This window comes from Rhamphochromis longiceps, linkage group LG20 (assembly GCF_057381845.1).
Source record: "Rhamphochromis longiceps isolate RC_006_pf linkage group LG20, R_longiceps_female_GT1.1, whole genome shotgun sequence".
NCBI classification, from domain to species: domain Eukaryota; kingdom Metazoa; phylum Chordata; class Actinopteri; order Cichliformes; family Cichlidae; genus Rhamphochromis; species Rhamphochromis longiceps.
In genome coordinates this window covers 23,733,319-23,754,313 of record NC_140576.1, presented here as the reverse complement: position 1 = coordinate 23,754,313, position 20,995 = coordinate 23,733,319, and the positions used below count along the sequence as shown (strand labels likewise).

Below are 20,995 nucleotides of genomic sequence, written 5' to 3'. Positions count from 1 at the left end.
TTTGTGACTGAATTACAAAAATACCACTAGATCCAAATGGTAATGCTACGTTACGACAGGTATAAATTGGTGGTGCATATATGTCGGCCAATCAGCAACCAGAAATTGCAAGAACTGGGCAGCCAGGCAGGTATGATACAATCAGAGACAATAATGCACAGTTTGCCCACCAGAGGGCATTGACATGTTGATTTTAAAACTAAAACAGTTAGTACATTTGATAAGGGACCCTTTTGGTGAATGTTTATGGAATCATCTTATGTAAAAACAAACAAAGAAACAAACCAGTCCCTATAGGCCCCTATATATTGCTAACCAGTCTTTTTTAAATAAATCATAATCCTTTTAAATTGAACTTTAGTGGTTAGTTACCATTTAACTGGTTTAAACTATTAAAAGTTAGTGATGCTGGGACTGGTGTGACCCAATTACAAGATATTATGTAGCAGATGTGGTTTCTGAGGTTTTGGAACCACACCAATTTTAGAAAACACCCACATTTAGTGAGATTGACAAGCTGAGGCTGGCACAAAAATCTAACTCAGCTGCAATCAGCTGACCATAATGCTCACAGAAATCACCTGATGGATCAGCTGAAGGCCTTGCATCTGATTAAGATACATAAATAGCAGCCCTCTAATGTAGTCTATTAGTCGCTATACATTTGCAAGCCACTTTGCAACCCACCCCAACACCTTTTCTTCATGCCATGTCTGGCTGCGGCTGGTAAACATCTTGCTTGAATTTATGAAAGATTTTAACTGCCACATATATACACACTACCCAGACGAAACTCATATGAATTGTGTTTAATACACAAACCTGAATGCAATACTGAGTTAAAGTCACATAGTAATACACTAACAATACTTGATCAAATCAGTGCATTACCATAGTGTGGTGGTTAACACATTTGCCTAACACACGAAGGATCACCAGTTTAAGAGTAGCAGGAGGCACAAATCCTTGAGGATTGCGTCAATAATTTAAAGTCTGTGGATCCATCCACTGTGGTGACCCCTTGTGAATAAGAGAGCAGGTAAGTGTTCACTTAGTGTTCAGGATATTACAGAACAGTTCCTACTGGCTAAAGCTGAGAAAACATGGTCTAGTACACTTGAATCGAGGCGAGGCATTCACTCGGCTGCACACAGACGAATACCAAAGGTCAGTCATTTTCCACGAGTGTTTCCTTGGCAGCCTTTGACAAAACTATAAACTAAAGTAATGCCTGCAAATGCTGAAATAGCTCAAGAACAAACCCTCTTTGGAGTGCTCCCATACATAAAAGCTCAACAGCAAGGTTATCCCAGAATGAGTCATATTACCATAGTGGAAGGCAGCTGTGATCTTTCTCATGATAGAAAAGCCTGTTGAACTTTGATAAAGCACATGTACAAGGCCTCGAGCCGCTATCCTTCCCAAAGCAGCTAAAGATGAAAGTGTTGACAGCAGTATTTCCATATAGAGCCAATATTGTGTCTGTTCCTTCCATAAATGCACATCAAAGATGTTTTGAACTACAGTATCCCCTCTGTGGGCTGGTGCCATATTTTTTATCATGATCTAATCGTGAGCAATAAACTGCAGCAACATCAACACAACATCTGGCACTTTATGGTAGCACAACACTGCCAAATAAGTATGTATGACTTTGTCAGACAACAGTCACATACCAGCATCTAATGACGAGGACATAAATTGCACTGGTTGCAACAATGACGCATAATCCAGATTGCTTGTGTGCAGTCTCACACATGAACAGAAAAAAAAGAAAAAAAAAAAAAAGAGAGATTCTTAAAAACTTCAGAATCGCAGCACACCAAGGTGTAATTACTGTATCGGTGGCATAAGTTGGCAGCGTCTAAAAACTGACCACCTGCATGCAAACCATGGCCCGCAGTAGCCAAGACATCGACCTCAAATCTGCAATTAGCTCACTGTGGTTGTTCTGAGAGGGTCATGTAAAGGAACACTAGGCAGCAACATGAGCTCCTCACTGTGGGAAGAGAAAGCATTAGTGCTATCCGAGCCTGCGATTTGCTCAGGATGGACAGGCATCACAAATGAAACCTACAAGTCACTTCTGGACTGTGTGTAGCAGTGCAGTTATCAGTAACAGAAATGGAGCAGAACACAAACAGAACAAGGGAAAATTACTGAGAGGCTAGTGGACAGCTTATGCAAAACTTAACTGAGAAGCTTACAGAGGATTTCTTTAATTCTGCCAACAATAAGATGATTGTTTTAGGATAATGGTAAAAGAGCCAATGAGGAAACCATGCCAGCTGTATCTTGTGTGGCTGTTTAATGACTGCAATACTAAAAACCAAGGTTTATAAAACTTATACCTTCTTGGTAACTTGTGTTTCTTAAAAGAGTAAAATCTAACAAACTCTGAAAAGGAAGGGTTCTATACTGTATTTGTTTAGCTGTGTGTTTTTTCTGTGTTCTGACGGGTTGTCAGTCTCTATAGAGATTCAGGTCGGAGTTTCACGTCTTTACAACAGGAGGAGGCAAGAGCCGAAGAAACGGATCTACGGCTTCCACGTCTTCTCTGAATCTCAATTTCCAAATCTCTGTCTCTTGTCTTATTTTTTCCCAGTCTCTCAGTTGTTTTATCCCCATCTTCTTGTCTTCTCTAATCTCTTCCCGCTGTGTCTCTACTCAGCTCTTTATCTACATCCCAGACAAAACATTAAAGCGCTGCATGCACGGGGAATATATTTAAATGTGAATATGCTCTGTGATACTAACACATAGTGGGATTGAGACAAATTTGGGGGAAAAAAAAAAAAGTTTTAAACACAGAATTCTGAAAATATTTTTATACACTGCAGTTTTTTAACAAAAGAAATGTACTAATGCAAATATGTGCAAAGATATATTCCATCATTTACTGTTTTGCCAAAAAGTTTGTTCCAGACAAGTTTTGACCTAAATTGCATGATGAGGCATCAGGCGGGCCTTGTTAAACAAAACAAGTCAACTTTTGTACTTGCTTAAAAACCGTGTCCAATAATGTGAATGTCAATACATTTTTGAACTATATTAACCTTATGCACACAATATTAATCTTTTCCATCCAATGGGATTCATGACAAATGTTTTATAAACAAAGATCTCCAGATTAGGTTTGTTTTTACACGTTACAATTGGGACGAGTGGAATTCTTCTAATAATGAATGAGTCTGTTACCTAGCACATACACGTGTCTGTGCCTTTTACCTGTGCAGGTTATGGCAATAACATCGCAACAGCCTAAACACTAACACCGAGGCTTCAAAATGCAGAGTCCAGAAACCGGTGACTGATGTCACGGTGGCTACATCCATCTTTAATATACAGTCTGTGGTTTCACCTGCTGTCACTTTGCTACCTTGCAGTTACATTAGTGTGAAAAAGGTCACCTTTATTCATGTTAAACATCTGTGAAACATGTAATTATTATTTACTGGCCTGCATTATACAATATTTGGTTGTACATGCATAAACACTAAACAGTACAGACACTAAAGCCTCCCCCCCCGTGTGTGTCTTAAATATTTCAAGCGGAAACACTTACCTCATCCCATTCTGAGGTGAAAGAGGGAGATTTCTCAAGTCTCTTCTTAGCCATGCTACAGTTAGAAACAGACTCGCTACGGTTTCCCAATCCTCCTTCCTCTTCATTAGGAGGCGACACGAGCAAGTCTGAGTCAGACTTGGACAGGCTGCGTGCCAGCTTCAGGTCCCCAGGAGGGCGCATCTTGACAGCAGATACAGCACCAGCCACAGAGTCCCTGGGTTCCTTGTTCACAGTAGCATAAATTGCTTTTGGATCACAGTCTGTCAGGATGGCGGCCATGCTAGGACGGCTAGGTGGCGGCGCAGCTGCCGTTACTCCCTCTTTAGCTTTGGCCCTCTTTTTTGTTTCTGGCTGGTCTTGATTGGGTGGCAGAACACCTGGAAGCCGGAAGGACTCCTCACGGCTCTCAAAGACAGGAGAAGATCCGTGTAGGAGGCCTGTGAACTGCTCTGGTACACCTGCTTCCTGGTCCTGGCTGAGCTGTGAGTTATCTAGACAAAGAGACAGGGAATAGACAAAGTCAGTGAAGAAGGAAAGCAGTCTGTGAGGGCTGGAAAGTAGACTTCCAACTGAGGGGCTGATCCTTACAGTGTGGCTAATAAGAAACCACCCACACAAGCCCTGAAACAGATCTGTAATTGTTTCCTACCAGGAGTGACGAAGAGAAAAAGGGGGAGAGAGAAGAGATGGAGCAAAGAAAAGGCGTATGTTGGCTGGAGAAATGACTCCTGAATTCCAAACTCAGCTTGTAGCCGTCTGACAGCTATCTGCTGGTGCCTGAATGCCTGTATTTTGCAACAGGGAGTTGAAGCAAGTCATCTCTGTGAACAGCCCTCATCACAGAGGCCTACTTGTCTGTTAGGCCCGTTTTCCTAAAATGACATAACACTGAGAATGTCCCAGAGTTTCCGACTAAACTAAACTTTCAAACAAACCTACACATAAATTCCAAGAGTGTATGCCAGAGAAAAATGAATACAACACAACAAATATCACAAAGAGGAGTGAAACTTACTGTTTGCCGTCTTCTCCAACAAAAAAACGACTCCTTAATGAGACTCAATGGCAAGTGCAACAAAGAACAATGAGATTTTTTCCTCCTCCCCTCTCCCAAGGACTTACTGCCACCTAAGCCTATTTTCCGCAATCAAATCAGCCACAGCTTGATAGTACCTGTTGTAATCGATATGTTGCTTTGAGGGAAAAAGAAAAAAACTAACTCGTGCCGAGCCTGTCTTCTTCAACTGCAGTGACGTGTTTTGTTGTTTAAAGTGTGCGCCCTCTGTGTTTTCTAGCTTCTAATTCTAGCGCCTAACGGAGGGCGAGGAATGGAAATTTGAATCACCCTATCCTCCAGCAGCCAGACTTCTGATAATTAGTCCTGTGACACATGGTGCGGGAGTGTGTGGGCTTGTGTGGTCTCTGCCAGGGTGACAAGGGTCAGGAGTGTTTGGTGACAGGGAATCTGGGGCAGAGACACCACAAGAAAAGTAGTGACCTGTTGCAGCACTTTGTGTGTCCTTCACAAAACAGCTTCCTGCCAAAAATGTGCCCAGTGCAGTCATTTTATCAGTATAGGAAAAGAATTATCTACACCAAACTACCTCAGTACTATTTCAGGGATCATTTCCAGGGAGGGAGTGTGCCAAACAACACCCTAAACTCCCTTTTCACAAGCTTGGGAAAAGTGTGTGTGCGTTGGGGGGTGTTTTGTGTGTGGGTGAGTGAGTGTACTGCACACATATGTCAAGATCACAGCCAAACACCCACCCTCTCCTTGGCAGCTAGGGAGCGTGAACGCCCTATGATCACATCCATGTGCTTCCAACAAACTCACGTGGTGTTAACCCTTGCAAAGACCACCGGAGCCCCTTTCTATACAGTTCTAGGATGGAAAACCCGCACACATGCAATCTGATGTTTTTGCAACTCTTTTATATTGGGTGAAGTCACCACAGACGTGGGGTGTTTATTTCATTTGGCAGCGACAGCTCCATATCGCCCTGATGATGTCATGTTTGGATTGCAGATGCTGTGGAATCAGTGCTGGTTGTTACTTCACTAGCTACACAATCCAAAGTCAATCCATATGTCCCTGGAAAACCTGCACTGTTTCTGTTTGAGTTTCAAAGACATTTTAAACTCTTGGTAGTGCACTGCAGCACAACTACAAGGTACTAAGCCTATGACATGGGGACATTTGTATTAAAGTACATAATTTGATCATATTTAACTCACTGCAGCGCATTGAGCCTCCCCCATAAAAGATCATTTTATACACTGCAAAGTGCCCAGCCCTGGACAAACTATACAACATCAACACCTATTACATGGTTCAAGGCTGTTTCTTACATCCCTTCTTTAGTTCTTTTAAATTATTGTTTATCAGTCAATATAATCGGCCCCACTGATCAGTTGGGCTCCACATAGCATCATATATAATGATGCAGAAGAAGTGTGACAAACACACAGGTGCTTAACTTCCTTACATCTATCCTTTGATGTGCTACAGTTCATAAAAGCAGCACAAACAACTTTAGCTAAGTATCAAAACTACAGAAACGACACTGCACTCTGGTTGTGAACTAATGGAACAGCATGTATACTTTGAGGTTTATTTCCTCACCAACGTTGCTCATAACAGCGTAATATTTAAGTTAAATGGGTGTTTTTAAAATTTATTATTATTATTATTATTATTATTATTATTATTATTATTATTATTATCATCTGTGGAGAAACTTCTGATCTTACAGGTACTGCTTTGGAAACGCTATAATACATCAGCAGCAGTAGGTCTGTTGCGAAAATGTGGATTGCTGCTGAGAGCAGGAGGAATGTGTTTGAAGACAGACATTAAACACCATATATCGTTGACTTGGCATCTGTCCTCCACCTGCCACAGAGATTGCTGAGGTTTGGTCACTGACCGTCCATAGACCACATAAGTTACAAGAAAGATCACATCAACATGAACAAAGCTAAATATTTAGCCTCCGCCGACTGCCTGGGTTTATGTAATACATAAAATAGGAACCAGGTTTGAGTGGCTGATCTGCAAAACCTCAAAAAGTAAAGAGGAAACAGGTCAGAGACAGGGTTATTTAAGTAGAAACCAAATTTGTGGTTTTGACAAATGAAATGAAGAGAATAACTTTAGAGTTCCCAAATATAAAAAGGAACCAAAAAAATGAAATGAACAACATTTTGCCGTGTGTTTTAAACTTTAAAGTTGCTAATCCTTGAGCTTTGTTAAAAAAGAATTACTGCTCTTGTAGAAAATTAATAACATTTTAATGTTTAAACTCATTACGGTAACCATCTGAGGGGCCAGCTGTTCAGTGGTTTTTTACATCAACTCAAAGAGGAACAGTGACACGACAGAAACACTGAATATGCGAATAAAGATGCTAAAAATGTATTTCCAATTCATATAAGCAATTATAACAAATAAGATCACACTCTTATTTTCCGTTTTTCAATTTGTGTTTATTTTAAGTCAGAGAAGTCTCAAACAGACAGACTAATGTTACTGCAGCTGGCCAATAATTTTTTACGTGGTGAAATTACATAAAAACAACTCGAGAAGCCTAACTGGCTTCTTTTTGCAGGTTGTTTCCAAACACGTGCCAAAACTCAATTTATTCAATGAAGACATCTGTATATGTATCAGCAAAAACCCAGCAGCTATACTCCTCATCTCTGCTCCGTGCCTGACTGGATGAAGTGGCATATCCAGCTTTAGGCGGGGATGTGGATCTAAGATAGGAATGTCACGATCTGATCAAGAATTCAGTTTCACATTGGCAATGAAACGAGTCTAACCCACTCGCCAACGAATGTCAGTCAACCTGCCCCTGACGAGCCAAATCCCCTCTGCTGCCCGAGAATACCAATCGTGCACTTCCCCGGCTGCGCTAATCCAAGCCAGCCTATCTCAAATGCATCAAACTGAGATGCATTTCTCCTATTTCATTGACATGCTTGGCTTGTAATTTTCCAAGTCTGATGTGTCAGGTCCATCTTTCCTTACCCTCACGCAGCTTTACCAGCAGCAGTTGTTGTACCTTATTAGGTATCTAAAACCTGAGGACAGTGACCGTACTCACCTCCCGGCACCCCTGGGCCCACTCTTCCTGGAGGGTGCAAGGTGTCTTTCGTCTTACTTGGGGCTCTAAGGTCGTTTGGGGCAGAAGGTTTATGCTAAAGTAGGACAGCAAGAAAGAACAGATGATAAAAACATTTTCTGTGATTCTAAACAATCATAGTAGCTCGTCTGAAGCCCAGTTAGCAAATAACTAAAAGCCAGACTAATTATCCTGCTTATTATCCTGAAGACATACCCTCCCTGATCAACTGCATTACTACTAAAAGATTATTATCATCATCATCATCATCATCATCAGGCAGGTCAGAAGCACAGCCAACTTAATAGGAGCTTGCAAATTAAGACACAAGTATATACTGTGTGCAGCAGAGGGGCTGTAGAGGTGGTTGACAGCAATAATAAAATGCTGCTAACTGGATGATAGATATCAAAGGGCAATAAAAAAAAAGACAATGGCAATAAATAAAGTAGGTAGATTTACAACATTAAGACGCACTATTATCAGGGGCCGTTTAAGATGACTTCTGCCTTCTGCTAACATATGACTCAGTTTCTGACTCTGAAGAGACCGTCACCTTAATTTTAAAACCTGCTATCATCACTTGGGTTGGGTCAAAAATTATCCACTCATTCACTCTTCAAACCAGTATATAGGAAGCTTGTTGTCAAACCAAAAAAAAAAAAAAAAAACCCCTCCAGATACTACTTAATATACAAATTAGACAGCTGTAATCATGCATTTTTATACAGTATAATTTCTCAAACATTCTGTCAGGACCACTTTAGTCAAAGTAGGATTGTTATTTCCTCTGCAGTTGCATATATATGGCAAGTTTCGTGCCTTTCCACATGTATACATGTTAAGCCCTCGTACAGATCAGACAGGCATCAATGGATGGACCAGACTGGTCATATTTTACTACTACATTCATGTAGATTTTAATTCCATGTATGCTTTGTCCACCTCACATCTATCACCAACTGAAAACCACCAGTTAACTCTGTCTGTGCATGTGGGACTCGGACTGTCATACAGGGCTGCTGGCTCAGCTTGAATCTTCGGCCTACCAGAAGTAACGTCAGGGCTGATATGATGCTTTGCAGCAGTTCTGTCATTTTTACTTCCACAAGCGCATGATGGTCTACAATGCTTGGGCTAGTGACCGAATTACTTTTCACAACTCATAGTAGGATACTTCCACATACAGTGCAGCAACTAGGGTACAATCCTATAATTTTAGTATTCAAATAGCAACCTATTTTTGAAGCAGTTATAGTACATGAACAAAAGAGTTTACCTGAGGTAGGACACTGTTGGAAGACTGTATAGTGGTATTGTCATCTAAGGAGACAAGAAAACAAACGTTGGTTAACTAAGAGTTACAGAAAATCCATTGTTGGTTCTGACTTTCAGAAGAGACATTACGCTGAGAATGTCAAAGTGATGGATAATAAAATCATGTATTATGCATGCCGCCATTATCGGTCTAAGCGTCAGACAGACTTCAGACTAATCTTCCTGCCTTTTAAACAGCACCGAGTACAGAGACATGATAGAGCAGTTTTAAAACGGATGAAAAACTAATCATTTAACATTTCTGTCCAATTCAACAACCCCCTCCCCCCCCAAAAAAAACACAGTAAGTTATTCTTTTTTTTATAACACCATCATTTCCATCTGGAAGGCCCGATGACATCCACGATTAGACTCCAACACTTCAGCCCAGTTTTCTTTGGATGATAGTCAAGCTGACTAAGCTGAAAGGTCCCAAGGGTACGGTTTTAAAACATCTACATCAACAACTAGGGATCAAAATTGCCTCCTAATTTAATCCCATTTAATCCAATTACATGCAGTGCCATTCAGCAGCCACAACTGAGGAGGGTCTGCTGAGGCTCTGTTGCGATCAAACAGCAGCAAAAGAGCCTGAGAGACAGAGCTCTCCCGTATTCACGTCAGGAACGAAGGACCTCCTGATTTATATGCAGATATAACAAGGTAGAGTGACTGCATTTTACCAAGAAATATCTTCGTAAAGCACAAACAAAAAGAATTGCTGGAAAAATATGCCTTTTCGAAATGTTACTTGTTGTTTTTTGTACTGAATAAACACAATTACCTTTATATGAGTGGGGCTCATGGCTAGGTGGTGGTGGGATTTTTGTCTCTGCAGTCAGCAACAACTCATATGTGTGATCCTCCTCCTCCGCTGGCTCCCTTTTCTCATCAGCACTGCTGCTAGTATACAGGGCCTGCAGAAAAGTCAAAGGATTAAAGGTGAAAAAGAAGTAGCGGGTTAGAAATTACGAGGCAGTTGTGTGAAAATATTTGTTTACAATAGGAAACCCTTCATGAAACATCCACAATATGCCCACTATGATCAGCAACGGTTTAGACCAGAACGGTTCTTTTCCAATTCCGCTTTCCTATTACATGTGCTCCACTCTGCACTCAGCTGAGTATTTCTTAAGAAGCCATTTGAACTGAGTAGCAGCGCTGAAGGAAATGAAAAGGGTGGTAGCTAAGATGAAACCGGCATCCTCAGTGACAGATTGTTATTTTCCCAGCAGCCCCTGTGTCATAGTGTTAGAAAACATGTCTAACTTTTCAGTGGCATTAACTTTTAAAAGTAGTCTGTCACGACCATTTGCAAACAGCTACATGTGCGCGTGTGAGCATCTGTGGCGTTAAATGGCAACCGTTTCTGCTGGCTGTATGACCTCTGACCTATTCGCATAGGATTTGTATTACCAGGGGGACTTGATGTGATTTACTCGTGTCTGTGTAATCATGCTACTATTAATATCCTGCCAGATAATTGTGAGCCTAATGAAAGATAGCAAAATGCTTCTTACCAATTCGTACAATGCAAGCTAACAATTTCATCTCTTGAATGGTTATCCATGTAGTGTATTTATCCAAATTCTCCTTAAAAACTATCCAAATTTGCATACGTACATTTTTTTCTTTAAAAAGCAGATTCAGTGGTTGATTTGCATGGGATTAAGATCATAGATGATGTCCACAGCTATCACTAGACCACTATCACCATGTGAATACAGCTTTACTTCCTTACCTCTGAGCTCACCTCCTCTTCATTACCAGGTCCAGGATGTGACGAGAGAACCAGGCGATCTTTCTGTACGTCAGCAATACAAGATGTAATAAAAAGTAATCAATTCATTATCAGTATTAAAAGATACATGCAAACCTACACTGAAACACAAGAAAAGTAACACTGGTGGATTTTTGTAGCACTGTCATAAGAAGAGAGGATCACCATCTCCCTCTAGTGGGAGTTCAGCATTTCAGTGCCTCACTCTATGTCTTGGTATGTACAAGTTTTATAAGTTTATGTATTGTTTTTTCAACTAAAAACATCTTAAAAAAAAAAAAAAAAAAAAAAAAAAAAAAAATCAGAAACTGCTGACCTTTCCAGCTTCACTATCAGGCCTTCCCGAGTCTCTGTCAGAGGACTTCCCACTGGTGAGGCTGTCTAAAGAGTGGCAAGAAGTGGCCTCAAACAGAGCTTCATAAGGGCTCTCCTCCTCGGGCCCCAGGGCCAGCCCCGAGATTAGCTCACAGACTTTCTCCAGGTCACCTGCAAGTCAAAATGGATAAAGATTGAAGCAAAAACAAGTTCTCAAGTCAAAGTAATAGGTAAACTATCGTCATATTTTCCTGCACAGTGGTTTTTTTCTTCTGCTTAAAGATTTGCTGCTGCGAAGGCAAAAATCACCCACTATCTCTCACAGGAGACTCCCGATAAATCTTACCCTTTTTCCGTGGGCTTGGGCTCTCCTGAGGTGGAGGCACTGGTGGAGGGGGAAGGTCAATATCAGGGGGTTTTCCAGTCATATGACCTGGAACAAACGAGAGATTGTATCGCAGCTGTTTCATGTGATATAAATAAGAGAATAATTCCCACTGGAGCTCTGTATGTGCTCATTTGGTCTTTACCAAGGATCAGGGCAGCTATCTGTTTGCTTTTCTTAGAGGGCATGTCCTTGACAATGTCCAGCGCTGTCAGGCCCTTCTGGTCGACAATGTTCACGTCGATCCCTGGGAAACGACAACAGTAACAGTCATGTGCTAAGTACGTGTCTTTCCTAAATACATGGAAGTTATGTAGATTTAGGGCTCTACGGTCTGACCTGCACAGAGAAGCTTCTGCACCACATCAGTCTTCCCAAACAGAGCGGCTTCGTGGAGTGCACTGCCTTTCTCTGTCTGAGCAGGAAAGAAAATGAAAAAGCATACGAATTTATGAGAAACATAATAGACAGAAGTTCTTAATATTTCCTATGTTATTACCAAAAAATTAGACTACAGAATATAGCAGTTCTGTTCCAGCACCAACACTTTAGTAAAATACGTAGCGCATGTTGTGTGGATTCATGCCCACTACTTGGTCCACTTCTTGAACTGACAATTATGTGGTTGAGAAATCAAAGCAGATCATTTTCCAGCTCACAGGGCCATGCTAATTAAAGTCCTGCCGGATGCAGAGCCTAAAGGAAGCTGAATAGTCTCCACATCTTTTATTCAGAGGAAAAAAGGACAGAGAAAGGATCTCCAGACAGACGGGTGGCACAGTTTGATACAGAGCCAGAGCTCTAGGGCCCACCAGGGGGAGCAAGGCCGGCTCTGCTTTGCGCTGGCCTTACTACAACAGTTCCTTTGCAAACTGAGAGCTTAAGAATTTTACATTTAATCTCATAGCTTTAGTAGGAAGTAGCAAGAGGAAGTGCTGCAAGGACAGATTAAGTTGCCTAACATGATTTGGGCCATGAAAGTATGTTAAGAAACACTTGCAAACAGAAGTTTTTCAGTAAAAAGAAATATATAAGTAACTATACATCAGAAAAAACAAAAACAACACATGCACATACCTCATAGTTAATGTCCATTCCAGCATCTAGTAACACCTCCACTACGGGTAGGTGTCCGTTGCGAGAGGCCAGGTGTAGTGGTGTGTGTTTCTTGGTGTTGCAGCTGAGCAGATTAGGATGGGCACTGAGCAGCAGTTTGACAACCTCCAGGCGGCCGTACAGTGCTGCCAGGTCCAGCGGAGTCTCAAACTTGTTATTCCTCATGGTGGGATCAGTGAGTTCCTCCAGCAGCAGCCGCACCACCCGAGAGTGGCCGTACTGGGCGGCACAGTGCAGCGGTGTCTCGTTGTCATTGTTCTGTTGGCGGTGGTGGTGGGGGGGATAAATAAGTAAGAAGCAGCTTGGGAAAAAATGGCAGCACAGTTAAGTTGAGGTAAAGTGAAAATGTGTAATTAAGGAGATAAGAATAGAACAGAGATGCTTGAATCGTGTCTGCAATAAGTCAGAATTTGTGACTCGACTGAGTCATTGTGAGAGTAAACCAGTCAGATGGGTACAGGCAAATCATGAAAGGTCATGAAAAACCACCAACCCTGGAAAAAAAAAAAAAAAAAAAAAAAAAAAAAAAGCACACAGTGAGGCTTGATTGGGGTGAGGGGGCGGGGACTGGCAGGCATGCATGGACTAATGAGGACAGGTGTCTGTGTGGCACTGAGTGCCAGGGGCAGCAGGGTGCTAACAGAGGGGCAGGGATACATAGGCGGGTGGGGAGACATGGAGACATGGGCCGGTTTGACAAGAGGTCAGAATGCACCGACACTGAAGAGCTACAAAGGGTCAAGCATGTATAAAGCTTCTTTGTTGTTGCTTCTCACCAAAGCACAAAACAGCAACAACCCACATTGCATAGTGAAAAGTAAAAATACACTCAAAGGATCACTGTGATATTAACAATAACATTTGGTCTGCCCTGCCAATCAGATTCTTTTTCTCCCCACAAGTCCAGGTCGGCTTGACAAAAACCCCAAAACGGGGTCCAGAAAACTCAACTATACTTCTATTGCACAGAAAATATACATATAAGCAGCAAATCCTCAGAGAAGAAAATAAAACCCCAAAATTGCATTTTTTTGATGACTTTCCTTTTGATCAGCTGATCAATGTATCGACAAACTGTTCTGGCGCTAAAAAAAAATAAAAAAAATGCAGTGATGATATTTTAATGTTGGAAGGACTCCTTAAGTTTAGCCAGTATTAGAATGATGTCCTTTATATTGACATGCACAAAAACACGACTGAGCTTGTACTGCAGGAAACATGCTAACAAATAAGTAGATAAAACACAGAAGAAACAGGAGTATTGACCAGATAAACTCAGTAACTAGTGCTAATTGATTCTAACCAGTCAAAAGCAGGAATGCAATCAATAGACATGAGAGCTTCCAGCATGTTATCTCTACCACGAGCAACCACCAGGGGGCAATCCCTGAAATCCTGCATGATCAAGTCAAAACACACAATGACAACATGCATATAGTAAATCAGAGCAGACCCTGCTGTGCTTTCTTTCACAATAGGGTGTTAGCAGAATTCCAATTTTGTGATTTTCTGCAAACATGGAAAGACAATTTATCTGCAGCTCTGTGGCTCTCTTAAATATTAGATACAGATGGGGTGTGGTAGAAAATGCCAGCTATTGCAGAACCGCATATTCAGAGAGTCAGTCATTCCAGACTAACAGAGCCACCTACAAAAGGGCTGACAGCTGGCATGAGAAGTCCCCACATGGACATGCATGATGCCAGTTTGGGTGACTCCCAGAGGAAGACGCCAGCTGTGCCACCGAAGACAGGCCGTCACGCAGGGCAACAGGGCAGTTTTAGACGGGTGTGACTTGCCTATTTACTGCTTTCTCTAAAACCTGACGCCAGATGGGATCAGCAGGTATCTCCTTCTTTGTTGGGAGAGCGAGTATTGTACTACACTGGCAAAGCAGGTCACGGTTTGAGCAGGGAGAGAGTCGGTGGAGTCTAGAGGAACAAAACGACACCTGCCTATCAAGAGAAGGGACACAAATGCAGGCTAACAACAACAACAAAAAAAGGCTTTTCTTGGATGAACTGAGCTGAACAAAACAAATGTAAAAGAGGCTTAAGAAAAAACAAAACCAAACCTTTCTCTGGCAGCTAAATTAAACCGACCCCAGTTTTCTCTGCCTGGGTGGTTTCATCATTTTCAGTTTGTACAGTTGTGCGCTCGTCTTTGGCTCCAAACAAATGCACGTGTACCGACACAAGCACACTGACACAGAAACGGTCCGAACGTCTTTCATCTGTGACGCACCATCGAGCATTTGTCACAGCTTTTTAAACAGATTTACTCTCAGCATTTCGATGACTTCAACGGACACACACACACACACACACACACACACAATATCAGCATGATTCACTTCCTCAAACATGCAGGTCTGCTGCCTCCATAGTAATCCAAGTAAATCTGGCATACAAGGACTTTTTTTTATATTTTTTTGGCAATGTGGCTTTTCCTTCCTGGAAGAGGCAGAGGTGTGACATGCAATAAAGGTGCCTTAACTTTTAAGGAAGCCCCTTAGGTACAATTCTAAACTCAAACCATGCAAAAGCTGCCTGTAAAATCAGGCAAAGGAACCTTTTAGATAATACCGAAACACCCTTTTTACTCTTCTCTCATGATATTTAATAATAGTGCTGAAAAATGACTCGCACAGTGGACACATACCATGACTTCAGTGCTTATGAGCATGTTAACACCAAATGTCTCCCTTGCCAAAGTGGTGGTCAGGGCACTGTAGCAATGTTTCACCCAGCATCTGATCGCATTAAACATGGCTGACCAGCCGTCTGACTCACTGTTAGGAAACACACAGCAATAGGACAGTGACCCTTGGCTCCTTCAGTGGCAGCACTGGTGCATGTTATCCACACAGAGGCCTTCCACTAAAACATCCACTTACTCCCAAACACCTCGACCGCTTTGCTTTGTATTGCAGTTTTAGCTTATAACGGAAGCACTTATAGTTTATCCCACTAGTTGTATAGTAGGAGTATACAATTTATTTATATGGCTATTTTTAAGCATTTTATATCAGCAAAATGAGCCAGCCAATCGGGAATTGAACCTGTGTCTTGTTGCTCGCCCCATTTGCACAAATGCAATATGCACACAAATCTTACAGACTCCATTTCTCATTAACATTATGATTTATGTGGAGTGCATTTACAGGGCAGACACTGCAGGGTCTTGTGTAATATTTTGTTACATTGTTCAGCCGAACTCGTTTATTCATAGGCCGTCAGAGGAACACGCATATATACAAAGCATAACTAGAAAAAACTATTTGAAAGTCGGTCTACTTTGCTTTTGCATTAAAATCTGCATGTGAGACAAAAGAAATTGAAAGAGTGAAGGCATGACAGTTGGAGAGCTGAAATATGGAGCCCAGTTTGAAACTAATTTCAGCAGACTGCTTGCCCTGTAGCAAACAAATCCCATTCAAAAATGCTATTGTACAGAGTTAATTTGCAATTTCTGATGAAACACTTTTATATTGTTATATAAGAAGGACTTTCAGCATTGAATTCAGCTTTATAAAGATTGGGATCAGCATTATCTCCTCTGCACTACCACTGGCCACATGAGCGGTCAGACAATCACGCACTAACAAGATAGATCTCAGAAGGCTATTACCCAAAATGACACCAAAGGCTTGCAGCCGCGCTGGGAAAGATTAGAATTCATAAAGCAAAGCTAAGACTTCCTGGGCAGTCTTCTGTCTTTACGGTGTGTGGAGCTGCATCCTGAGTTTGACCACAGAGCACGTCAAAGAAGAGATTACGCTGCTGATTGACAAATCGTGGTTTAACCAAAAACATCTGGAGATTACACCCCATTGTGTTATCACGCTGCTGAATGTTCTGAGACGAGGGAGAAAGACCCCAAGTGACAGAGAGAAGGGCAGGATGTTATGGTTCTCACAACCTGCAGCTGGGAGACGGTAACACGGTTTGACTAGCCACCGCAGTCACGTGACACGCTCACTGGCAGCAGGGCGAAGCAGAGGTTACGTCAGCCTGGCCTCTGGAAGTGGTAGTAGTAGTAGTGGTGGGTGATGGTGGTGGAGGGGTGGGCTGAGCAGCTGTTGCAGCTAGTGCGCCAAAGGGCTGCCCATCCTCAGTGCATGCCAGTGTCACCGATTGAATTCCTGCTAGCTTCTGTGCATTCAGACAGCTCACAGATCTCACACACGTGAACTAAAGCGTCGTTTTCTGGGTGCTTCTGATAAAATTATTTAAACAATATTTCTGCTGTTATACTGAAAAAAGAAGTTATTAAAAAAAATGAAGCAGTCATTTGCAGCTGGACTCAATTTTAATGTTTTTAGGTTTATTATGAGTTATGGAACAATTTAAATTAAGTATAATTGTAGCCAAGGATAATTAAAGAACACTGGTGACTTGTTTGGGAGTTTGAGGAAGAAGGAGAGTTTTGATGAGAAATGCTGATTTCTGTTCTATATTTTGCTCAAATAAATAAATAAAACAGTTAATCACAAAAAAGTAGCCATTTGTTTCAGCTTTGGTATTTTTCTTTATTAGTCAAAAGCCCTTTGTTTTTGCATATAACACAGAGCACCAATAATATGAAGGCAGGCTACAGTAATGGATTACAGGCTTTGGAGTCTTGTAATGAGATGGATGCCTAAATGGCTTCTAGCCATGGAATGTAATTCTTTGCACAGGGTGTTTTCTACCTTTTTCATTTTCGTATTGCACTTGTTAAAATACACCACCTTTCAAATACAGCTACAGAATATTAAAAAAAATATTTAAAAAAATTAAAAAAAAATGGGAAACTATCAAAATAAGACACCCCGGCTCTGTCCCCAATCCCTCCTCCTCAAATTTCTCAAAACTGACATGGGAGACACACCCTTACACTTATGACAATGTTGAAACCCTGATTGCTCTTTTTAAAATAAGGAATCAAAAAAAAAAACATTGTTCCCTCAGGGGCATGTCAAGCATACTTCATGCACTTCTTAGCATGAATGAGTTGAGAACAGGTCTTGGAGGACAAGCCGAGAGCAGAAGGGAGTGCAAAGTGTTGACGAGGCATGAGCTGGACACTAGAGTGGCAGACGGAGGGGATAAATGAGCGTGCTGTCACACTGCAAACATTATGCCTAGAGGAAGGAAGGGAAACTCTGTTCGGCTTGATGAGGTGCCCAAGTCAGAAATATTGCATCTACTGCTTCCATCAGCAACTTCCACTGCGCACGAAGAGAGCAAGGCATAAGATCGGCTTCATTTCTGCATATAGTCTCACATGAGCTTGGCTTAAATCTGCACCAAACTAAAGCATTTCCATTTATCGTCATTAAATATTGTTCCATTCTTGGATACTTATTTTAGATGGCTCTGAAGTGGCTTGTGTGTGGGGACATGTAAAGCACATCTGAGGCTGGGTCAGAATTCACCAGCCTATTGTATATCGTATTAGACAAGTGACCTACCGTATATAAGAAAGCCTGGATGAGAGGTAGCATGACAAGTCTGGGCAAACTAAGATTTATAATGGTCAAATATGGTAATTTATTAAAAGGGGGGGAAAAGGAGGTCAGTGATAAAAATGATCTAATGAGCACCACATGCAGGGTTTCTGGAACACCTGAGTGAAGGTCCGTTACATAGAAATGAACCAGCTCTTGCCAAATCAGTGAACACAACGCTCATTAGCAGCATCGCTGTGGCATAGTGCATTAGTAGGTGCTACTTAGCAAACACACATCTACATGTTTTAGCCGCCTATTACCCAGTAATGTAGGCTGCTCTTGTTGGTTATGTATCTTAGAATAAACAAGTGATAACAGACAAAAAGCAACTAACAGATCACACTCCACTGGAGGCACTGTTTGTACTTCAGATCAGTGCTTGTTGTGGTTACTGGGTTTTTTCCCCAGCTTCCTGGAAATACCAAGTAAGTGTTTGTAGCCTGTACATTGGCTGAATTCTCTCTGCTTAGCGGCACAAATAGACACAAATGCAGGACTATGAATCCAGCTTAAGCTGATGAGTACCAGATAAATCCTCTTTATATTTTGCAGTATACCTGTGTTTTGATTCTCATCTCTGTGGTGACAGTCCTACCAGCAGGGCTGCATTTTACATTCACCAGCAGTGATTGGTTTACCAGAACTGAAGAGGAAGCAACAGCTGTAACAGAGACGACTAAGCTTTGCACTGCAGGTTAAAATTTTCAACATATTTTAAAAGGCTGATTAATGCTGAACATCCGGACTGGGTGTTGGATGAGATATGGTCATAACAATAAGGCCGACATTCCAACTATGACACGATCCTGCCTGCATGGGAAACGTCGACTGATTCATTTTTCGGTAAGAGGAGATTATCATTATTATTTGCTTTCTTTCCGCTGTTTCATCATTTTCTTCTCACTAATTGCAAATTTGTTTTCCTTTATCATGAAATAAACACGTCTACAAGTACCCACCCAGGTTCCAGTTCTTGTAGATCAAATTAACATTTACAGTCACTGCATAGACTGCAAATATCACTCTTGGACATCTGTACATCAATGACACGTCACGTCTGCAAGTGTACAATATACTGGTGTATTACTATTTAACCACAAAGTTCCATGATTTCTTTTCCCCCCAACCAGTTTTTAGCAGTTCAAAAGTACAAGACAAAACTAAAACTAATAAACATGTTTAAGAAAATAATCACGAAAACAATGATTAGTTTTTAGATTCAGTCTGAAAATAGCTACTTGTTAACTTTTTGTTGAACTCCAGAATCTTCAGCTAAATTTCAAGAACAGAATATACTCTACATCCCTAACCAAACTGGTGTGGGGGGCACATCCTGTGGCTAGTGGCCAATACTCCCCTGCTGAGGCTTTTGAAACATCATCAAAGTGGCCTTCCCACAGAGGTTAGTATCAGCAGGAGACAGGATGGTGGTATGATGAATAAACATTAGTTTGGCTAACTTCTTGGACCAGGATGACAGCAAACTGGACTCAATCCAGAATGATTTCTTGAGTGAGTTACTTCTGAAGCTGTAGTCCCTAAGACATTTTGTACAGCATCACTGCACACCTTACTCAACCACACCAGCTTACACAAAGCCAGCATCTCTCCACTGGGTCTCTCACTGCCACCGCAGGACCAATAAACCGTGACACTGTTACTATGACAATGTCTCACCTCTTCCCCTCTTCAGCAGAGCAAGCACAAACTGGGATGTGGGAGCAGGAGGACGGACGGACGGACGGACACACACACACACACACACACACACACACACACACACACACACACACACACACACACACGTACGTTGATTCAAAGAGACTTTTACATTGAAAACCTCCCATCTTTCCCATTCTCTTGCGACTGAGCTCTCGATGTAGATTGTTATGAATCTGGATTCAGAGCACAGACCGTCTACTGAGTCACATGATGCCATCAACCATGATCACAACCAGGGTCGCACCACCCACACTGCATCCTGATTTCTGGTTTATTAATAACAAGGCATCAATTATTCAGTTTCATGACCAGGAGTGGAGCACAAACTATCTCAGAAGTGTTTACACTGAGACATTTTTGACATCTCAGCAGAACAAAAACACTCTATTTAGTATTAATTTTTTTTTTTTAATCCTTGAATTAGAATAAACGGAAAAGCATTAGAACTAATGCACAGAATACATGCTCTGATGTACTGTATATCAGCACTAAAGAAAGCCAGCCTTCCCATCCAAATGCTAAGAAGATTAGTCCAGGGGAAACGTGACAATGTACTAAAATAGTGTGCAGCTTTATCTACTGCCTGCCTGCAGAAAATCAAATCATGGAGCGACCAGCATGTTCACCCTGTACACTGCACTAACTGTGAGGATGACACTGCCAGCTGAGCACTCTGCACACACATAGAAAGGCTGTGACTGGGGCTTCTCTGGGTAGCTGAATGCTATAGGGTTGCGCCTGGTGGAATATAGCAGGTACTACAGCAAGTAGTTACTTCACATGAATCTCTGTTACCTATGATCTGTACATAAAAGACTAGTATGTGTCTATCCTTCGTGAAATGTATTAACAGCAGATTAAAATATACTGTAGTTTTGACATGTCAAGTGATTTGATTCAATCTTCCCAGGTGAATTCATTTCAGTAACAGTCAATTTATACATCAACACGGATGGATTATATTCATTCTTATATAGTCAATGTACTTTTTCCACATCTGTCATGTAAAAGCATTTAATTCAGCATGCTATAATGCTAATTCCGGCTGATTAGCATTACACACAAAATACTGCAGTTTGTTTTTCCGTTATCCGATCATAAAATGAAACAGAAAATTATTGCTTCACGGCGGCAATGGATTAAAAAACAAAAACGCAAACAAAAAACACAC

General features: G+C 41.5%; 1 protein-coding gene across 9 annotated transcripts in view; it reads right to left on the bottom strand.

Moving 5' to 3' along the window:
- Positions 1 to 20,995, bottom strand: part of anks1aa (ankyrin repeat and sterile alpha motif domain containing 1Aa) — a 62,714-nt gene that overhangs the window by 27,487 nt on the left and 14,232 nt on the right. For all 9 annotated transcript variants that reach the window (XM_085393093.1, XM_085393087.1, XM_085393089.1 and 6 more), the window contains 10 exons: positions 12,570 to 12,866; positions 11,832 to 11,907; positions 11,638 to 11,739; positions 11,454 to 11,540; positions 11,109 to 11,278; positions 10,754 to 10,816; positions 9,797 to 9,929; positions 8,975 to 9,018; positions 7,678 to 7,771; positions 3,566 to 4,059 (listed from right to left, as the gene is read on the bottom strand). In XM_085393093.1, the coding sequence (XP_085249219.1) occupies positions 3,566 to 4,059; positions 7,678 to 7,771; positions 8,975 to 9,018; positions 9,797 to 9,929; positions 10,754 to 10,816; positions 11,109 to 11,278; positions 11,454 to 11,540; positions 11,638 to 11,739; positions 11,832 to 11,907; positions 12,570 to 12,866 (1,560 nt within the window). The remainder of the gene's footprint in view (positions 1 to 3,565; positions 4,060 to 7,677; positions 7,772 to 8,974; positions 9,019 to 9,796; positions 9,930 to 10,753; positions 10,817 to 11,108; positions 11,279 to 11,453; positions 11,541 to 11,637; positions 11,740 to 11,831; positions 11,908 to 12,569; positions 12,867 to 20,995) is intronic.